The sequence below is a fragment of the Postia placenta genome, assembly GCF_002117355.1.
Source record: "Postia placenta MAD-698-R-SB12 unplaced genomic scaffold POSPLAscaffold_3, whole genome shotgun sequence".
Classification (NCBI taxonomy): domain Eukaryota; kingdom Fungi; phylum Basidiomycota; class Agaricomycetes; order Polyporales; family Adustoporiaceae; genus Rhodonia; species Rhodonia placenta.
Genome location: NW_020169834.1, coordinates 559,997 through 567,698, shown reverse-complemented (window position 1 = coordinate 567,698; position 7,702 = coordinate 559,997). Strand labels below are relative to the sequence as shown.

Sequence of the window (7,702 nt, the reverse complement as noted above, 5' to 3'; positions counted from 1 at the left end):
CACCTTTTGGTCCGCCTCAACCATGAGATACAACCACCCAGCAGCCTTTGCCTCCTCCACCTCCCACTTCTCCAGTAGTGTGGCCTCCGCTTCAGTGGGGGCTTTGGGGTCCGCAGCCTGTGGCTTGAGGTGGGCACCAGAGACAAGGCGCCATAGGCCTGCAGAGCGCAGACAGGCAGCCATGTCCCCAGCCCAGGACTTGTAGTTCGAGGCATTGAGCTTGGGGAAGGAGAGAGAGGACGAGTGGTTCGACATTTGTGGCACAAGCAGAGTGGCAGAGAGTGAAAGCGCAGATTGTGGCAAGAGGGAAAGATGTGAGAGTGTAGGGACAAGAAGTGGTCCGAAAATCGAAGAGATTGACTCTGTGGCGCGCTAGTAGTGTGTGTAGTTGACTGCTAGAGCGCGGGGCTCATAACCTATCAAAAAGGCGACGCAGGGAGCAGTTGCACAGAACTAGCACTGAAGGACTGAATGCCACAAGTGGGGCTGAAGTCGAAGTGGGTCACAGAAGTATGGATTAAAGGGTCGCTACAGAGCTCTTTATATACATGAGCAGGGGAAAGCATTCCCACGGCAGAACAATAGAAGAAAGAACAAAGCAGTCCAAAAGGAGAACAAGGGCCACTTGGCCACAGGAACAATGCAACAAAAGAAGTGTGGCCGGAGCTCTGCTCCGGTCCGAATGCTCCGCAACTGATGCAACCATGTGGTCACATGGTGTGGTGGCTCCCGCCACCGGGGGATCGTCCTAGGCCGACCAGGGGACTGTGGCAGAGCACATTGTGACATCGCCACCGTGATCGCACTGCAGGTCCTTAATGGCAGTAACACCTCGATGTGTTTTCACCCATGCAGCATATGCCTTGTAGCGGGAGAAGGTCTCACTCTTCTGAGACAGCAAGTGCACGATGGCTTTGTCTGTGTGATCGTCAAGGAAAAGGACATAGTAGGATTTCCCGCCTGGGGTTCATACAGGTGCGGGGCCCCAGACGTTGGTGTGGAGGCGTTCACCATATTGAGTGGCCTGCGGGCTGGATCACGCCTTTGGGAATGGCTCGCGGGCCTACTTTGCCTTGGCGCATGTTTCACAGAAGGGGATGGCGGTGTCCTCAAGCTTGAGGCCAGTGACAACATTGTTCTTCACCATCACATGGAGGGCGGGAGCATAGGCATGGCCCATCCAGCGGTGAAGCTCAGACAAGGTAAGTGGAGTGATGGCAGCTCAAGCAGTTACACCACCAGAGGGAGACGTTGGAGGGGGTGAACAAGGGGGTACAGACCATTCTTCTCAGCAACAATGAACAAAGTTTGCCCGTCAGCAGCAACAACATGACAGCCGTCACATTCGAAGCAGACACTGAGGCCAGTGTTCGCAGCATGGATGGAGATAAGGGCATAGGGCATTGTCGGAGCATAGAGAACATCACGCAGGACAAACTGGGTAGGCTTTCCATTATGAATGGTGGTCACCTAGACATCACCCTCCCCAGTGGCGTGAAAAGTGCAGCCATCGACGGACGTGATTGGCTTCGGCATGATGTCTTGGAAAGTAATGAAATTCTCCCGGCAAGGATCAAAGTGGCGACTAGCTCCGGAGTCAAGGAGACGCATGAGAGTGGGTAGGTTCTGGCGGGAGGCCTTTGCGAAATCGGTCGCAACTGCGAATGCAAAAGTATCCCCATCTTGGGCTGATGCAGTCTTCACTGTCTCTCCCCCTGAACCCTTCACCTTAGCCTTCGCCTTCTGGGCTTTGCTCCTTGGCCCTTGTCCCTCCTTGCCTCCGCCCTTGCTCCAATAATCCGGCTTTGAGTAACCAGGCTTGTTGCAGTTGGTGCACTTTGCCGTGTTGCTGGCTACGAGTGTGGCATCACTTGTCAATCATGAGTCGTTCAATGCGAACTCATCACGCGCGATTGCGTTGATCTGACGGATAAGCTCGACAGGTTTGATTCCCAAGGAAGGAGTCGTGGGTGTGACCGAGGAAGTGATTGCTGCCTGGGAAAGGGACGAGATGCAAGCTGAGGTAATAATTGTACGTACAACACCCCAATACGACATAGGAAGGCAAGACAATATAATTGCCTTATATTCGATATCGCTGAGCTGACCCCCAGCCATCGTGTACTCTGACCTGACCTTCTCGAGTTGGTTCAGAGTTGGGCAAGGGTCGCTATCTTCCGCGCACCAGAGTGCATGCATTTGTTGAAGCAACTCGACTTGTACAAACTCCCCTTGGTTGTCGTATTCATCTACGATGACCTGCCATGCTTCGGAGGCTTTCTGCAAGGAAGCAATCCGAAGCTTGAGGGATTCAGGCAAGGTCTGGAACAGCATCGTCCGTATGGACTGATGCTTCGGGACCCATACATCATTCGCACTCTCGTAGCATTTGTCGGCATCCGGATCTATGCCTGAAGCTGTAGTTGGGACCGGAGCTTTGTCGTGGTTTTCAAGGAACTGCACCAATCCTTTTGTGTAGACGGCCGCACAGAACTGCTCCTTGTACAGGATCCAGTTTGATCCATCCTCAATTAATTTTGGGATGCGGCTGGTTGTCGACTTGTTCGGATTGAGCTGGAACTCATAAGAGGAGGTGGGGCTCATAACCTCTTAATGAGGTATGAGTGACATAGGATTTAACGATGTTCGGTCAGAGCTTCAGTGAGTAGAATATCGACTCTATTACTGTACCTAACGACGTTCAGTCACTTTACAGGAGATCAGTATATGTACAGTACTTAGAGGTAGAAAAGGACTTACGAGCTTCAGTGAGTAGAATATTGACTGAAGCTCGCATTGTGAAAATGACAGGTATATAGCATGCCGTAGTAGGGTGAGTCACCTGTATCTATGGTGCGCGGGCTAAATGAAAAGGATGGGGTATCTACAGACAGGAACAGGGGCGCCAGGGGCGCAACAACATCACGCTGATCCTGATGCAATAATGCAACGTCATGCGCGCGCATATTCACGTAGGGCGTATGGACGCGCTTGTCTGTCAACATAGTGATGCATCCATATCAGGTATGTAGTATAAAGGTCGCGGGTTCAAGCCCGTGAAAAGGAAAAAATTCAAAAATGGCTAGACACCGTGTCAACTCGTGACACCCTCGAGCAAAGCAAGCAAGGGCTTGCGCGCACTCCCTGCTTCTCGGCACTTGGCACTCCCTCAATCTCAGCATTCATCCTTACACTCTCTCAGTGGGTCCACGATCCATCCCTGTCATGAGTTGGTACGGCGTCTAGCCTTTTTTTAATTTTTTCCTTTTCGCAGGCTCAAACCTGCGACCTCTGTACTACATGCCTGATATGGACACGTTATTATCTACTGTACGATTAGATTAGATGGGGCGGCAGCGCACGGCACAGCTCGGGCTCCGCTGACACAGCCGCTCTGACTCACCGGCCCCCGGGGCCGCGTCAGCACGCTGTGCACGGACCAGCTGTGCACGGACCAGTGCGCACAGCCTGCCCTTATCTCCCCATGTATATAAGCCAACCTCTGCTGCCCTAGGGACCTCAGTTTCGACCTCTTGTCCCTAGGTCAGTAAGCCCTCATTTGTATTCCTTTCTTACCTTACTAACTAATGCATTTACTTGTCCCTAGCCTTAGGTTTGAGCATTGCTCACCATCGCTTCGGTGAGAATCAGTCAGATGCCCCCCAGCTTTCAGGTTTTCTCCAGTCGCTTGACCTCAAGTCGCGACATTAGGTCAAAACTCCCCAAGCTGCCGGCGTCCCCTCGGGACTCTCTATATTCACTTTCCTTTCCCACAGGTCGGGTGGTGCGCACCCCTACGATACTCTACGGTACATACGATACGTAGATAGCCTTACATACATCGCCACCCCTAGAGGAATGAACTCTTCAGCACCTGCACTTCAGTGGGCGGTGCTTGTTCTCACGGACGCGTGGTCTAGGTTCCTGCTGCATACTAGCCAAAAGCAGTACTGGGCCCCACGTGAACTGCGAACCTCAGGGTCTTCTCGGGCGCCATAGCGTAAGCTAGTGTAGCACGGCCATTTTTAGTATGCGCACCTCCCTGTCCTCCCCCCATCCAACGTGGCTGCCTGCCAAGGTCAAGTTCACACATTCGACTCTCAGGACCTCATCGACGTCTACCTCCCAGACGGCCCTGAGCCTGCCCTCTACCGTTGCGAACAGCAGCCGTGCCCCAACCGGACACCCCGATCAATCGCAGAAGACTACCCGCGCTACAAGCCAATCAGAAGGGCCCAACATCTGCTTGGTCCCCGCAGCACCCTCGCATCTCGATCCGCCTCGCGGCATTCTCGCCCTGTCTCCCCCAGCTCCCGCCTTCCCCAAACTGTCGCCGAGTCCAGTCAAGCTCGAGGAGATCTCCCTCCAGACCCTGCGCCAGAGCCTGAGCCTGAGGAGGGTGCAGGTGAAGAAGGAGTCTCGGAGTCCGAGTCCGTGGATCCTGCTCGGTCCACCTCGCCGACAGCGCTTGCCCCCACGTCAGCAGTCCCTGATGTACGTAACCCCCTCACCGGACTTTCTCCGGCGCCTTCACCGCCGTCACCGCCGCGAGGCCGCTCGTGCACTTGCTCCCCTCGTAGTCCGATCAGCGGAGGGCCACCACAGCCGCCTCCGCCCCCGCAGCGTCCTCTGTCCCCCCCGACGCCGATAATGTCCTCCCCCGCAGCCGCCCCTGATAAGGAGACTTTGGAGCTCCTCCTCCCGCTCCGATACGATGGCAAGACCGTCATCGAATGCGACAGGTTCTTGTCGCAACTCCGCATCTATTGGTTGATCAACACGTCGTTGACGACCATCGAGCTCAAGGTGCAAGTTGCGTTGAGCCTGCTCGACGGTGACACCCATGCCTGGGCCACTCCTTACTTCGCCCAACTCGCGTCGGTGCAGATGCGTGTGCAAGGGGTCACGACCCCGTTTCAGAACGAAGCAGCCTTCACTGCCGCCTTCAAGGCTCGCTTCGGAAATCTCGACGACGAGGCGGCAGCACAAGTAGAGTTGGCGAAGCTCTGCGCGGACAAGTCGGTCCGTGAAAAACGCACCGCCGCGGAATTCTCCGCGCTGTTCAAGGGTCCGGCGGACCGTTCTGGGTATGGGGACCTGGAACTGCGCGACAAGTACCTGAGCGGCATCCCCTCCCGCATCTACCGCAAGATCGAGCTCGAGACCTTCACCACGTGGAAAGACGCTGAGAAGCGCGCCACCGAGGTCGAGCAGATCCTCAACATCAGCCAGACCCGTCGGCCCGAGTTGAACAACTTCTTCTCGGCACGAGGTCGAGGGCGTGGAGGGGCACGTGGTGGTGCACCCCAGTCACACGCAGCTTTGGCCAGCATCAATGCGGCCGTCGGAAAAGGAGACTTCCCCGGCAGTTGTTTCGGCTGCGGAAAGCAAGGGTACTGATGTTTTGAGTGCCCCAACTGTAAGGACAAGCCTTACACAAAATGCGCCAATGCACGGGCTACGGTTGCCTCGGGTTCCACCCAGGCAGCGACAAGCGCCCCCATCACATCATCCTCGGCGAGTACAAGCACCACTTCAGCGAAATCGGAAAGTTCCGAGCTGGCAGACTTGATAGCACAGATGAAGTCGATGCGCGAGGAGCTCGAGCATTATCGGGCGATGAAGGAAGAGTCTTTTTGATCCGGTCCGCGCTTCGTGCCGCACGTATCGGGCCGCGTAATAATAATCTGTACAATGTATTGGCGACCGCAAATGTGTACGAGTTGGACCACGGGTCCCAGCATTTCCACATCCCGGTGCGCCTCAAAGGAGAAAGATGGCACAAAGACATAGTTGCAATGATGGACAGCGGAGCCACCACGAAGTTCATCAATAAGTGTTTCATCATGGAGAATCGAGTATGGACGCGGAAATTAAAGGAACCAATTCCGCTTTACAATATTGATGGAACACTCAACAAAGACGGAAGCATCTCGGAAGTAGCCGTGCTACAGATGCAGATAGGAGATCACATCGAAAAAACAGTGTTTACGGTCACAGACATCGGTCCAGAAGATGTGATCATTGGGTTGGATTGGCTACGCGAGCACAACCCCAAGATCGATTGGGAGAAAGGCTCCCTCAAGTTATCATGATGCCCTGAAACGTGCAGTGCCCAAAGGACTGGCTGGATTGAGCAAGCAGCGACTGCGCGTGATACGGGGGACAGGCCCACGGTGCGCAGGCGTTCGCCGAAGTCCAAACGGTCGGTCGTAGGTGCCTGCCGGAGCAAGGTACTCCTGGACTTTGAACCCGAAGAAGATCCGGTGGAAGTAGAGTGGGACAAGGCTGATTTGATCGAAGCCTGGGAGCAAGGTATCTGTCAGAATTTGACTACACAACACCTGCATGAAAAGATCGGCACAACCAGGGTTTGAACCCGGGACCTACCAGAGATGCACTGGGCGCTCTACCACTGAGCTATTGGACCTTGGTTACTATGGAATCATGAAGTCTCATATACGTTACTTCAAGGGTATGAACATGATCTATATTATAGATTCAGAGGTTCTTAACCGTCTCATATGTGTCAGAGCACACATTTGACAGTATCATGCTCCCCGGCGCCCCTCAGCTATTCGTCACAGCAGGGCATACGTACTCCCAGCTGTTCGCTGAGGAGGAGATTAAAAAGAAGGTCGTTAAGACCGCCGAAGAATCGGTACCTAAACAGTACCACGAGTTCCTGAATGTCTTCTCCAAAGAAGCATCAGAACGGCTACCCGAAAGGAAGCCTTATGATCATGCAATCGAACTCGTGCCCGGCTACTCGACGTTCCACTCGAAGGTGTATCCCTTATCGAACAATGAGCAGGAGGAACTTGACAAGTTCCTAAAGGAGCAACTAGCGAAGGGCTACATACGGGAATTGAAGTCACCCATCTCGTCCCCCTTCTTCTTCATCAAAAAGAAGGAAGGAACACTTTGACCCGTGCAGGATTACCGCCGGTTGAATGCGATCACCGTCAAAAATCGTTACCCCCTGCCGTTGATCGCTGAGATGGTGGATAAGCTCCGCGGCGCTACGCTCTTTACGAAGTTCGATGTCCGATGGGGATACAACAATGTCCGGATCAAAGCCGGTAACAAGTGGAAAGCGGCCTTTGTGACCAACCGAGGGTTATACGAGCCCCTGGTGATGTTCTTTGGCCTCACCAATTCCCCCGCGACCTTCCAGGCGATGATGAATGAGATCTTCCATGATCTCATCGTCGTGTCACAACGTGCTCTGCCACAGTCCCCTGGTTGGCCTAGGACGATCCCCCGGTGGCGGGAGCCACCACACCATGTGACCACATGGTTGCATCAGTTGCGGAGCATTCGGACCGGAGCAGAGCTCCGGCCACACTTCTTTTGTTGCATTGTTCCTGTGGCCAAGTGGCCCTTGTTCTCCTTTTGGACTGCTTTGTTCTTTCTTCTATTGTTCTGCCGTGGGAATGCTTTCCCCTGCTCATGTATATAAAGAGCTCTGTAGCGACCCTTTAATCCATACTTCTGTGACCCACTTCGACTTCAGCCCCTCTTGTGGCATTCAGTCCCCCAGTGCTAGTCCTGTGCAACTGCTCCCTGCGTCGCCTTTTTGATAGGTTATGAGCCCCGCGCTCTAGCAGTCAACTACACACACTACTAGCGCGCCACAGAGTCAATCTCTTCGATTTTCGGACCACTTCTTGTCCCTACACTCTCACATCTTTCCCTCTTG

The 7,702-nt window shown here is 54.1% G+C and overlaps 3 protein-coding genes and 1 non-coding gene across 4 annotated transcripts; 1 reads left to right on the top strand and 3 right to left on the bottom strand.

The window, feature by feature from the left end:
- Positions 1-1,063: 1,063 nt before the first annotated feature.
- POSPLADRAFT_1135825 (hypothetical protein) lies at positions 1,064-2,604 on the bottom strand (the record flags this gene model as incomplete). Its single annotated transcript, XM_024484616.1, has 2 exons — positions 1,064-1,192; positions 2,041-2,604. 2 exons carry the CDS (start codon positions 2,602-2,604, stop codon positions 1,064-1,066), a joined length of 693 nt encoding a protein of 230 aa, XP_024341531.1.
- An 800-nt stretch (positions 2,605-3,404) lies between these two features.
- POSPLADRAFT_1111449 (hypothetical protein) lies at positions 3,405-3,936 on the bottom strand (the record flags this gene model as incomplete). The annotated part of the gene is made up of 2 exons (XM_024483375.1): positions 3,405-3,510; positions 3,875-3,936. Coding segments are annotated over 2 exons (168 nt in total), but the record flags the coding sequence as incomplete, so codon positions are not given.
- A 93-nt stretch (positions 3,937-4,029) lies between these two features.
- Positions 4,030-4,676, top strand: POSPLADRAFT_1134627 (hypothetical protein; the record flags this gene model as incomplete). Its single annotated transcript, XM_024484503.1, has 2 exons — positions 4,030-4,494; positions 4,590-4,676. Coding segments are annotated over 2 exons (552 nt in total), but the record flags the coding sequence as incomplete, so codon positions are not given.
- Positions 4,677-6,358: 1,682 nt separating this feature from the next.
- POSPLADRAFT_t34 lies at positions 6,359-6,430 on the bottom strand. The gene has a single exon. It is a non-coding gene; the product is annotated as a tRNA-Met (tRNA).
- Positions 6,431-7,702: the final 1,272 nt, after the last annotated feature.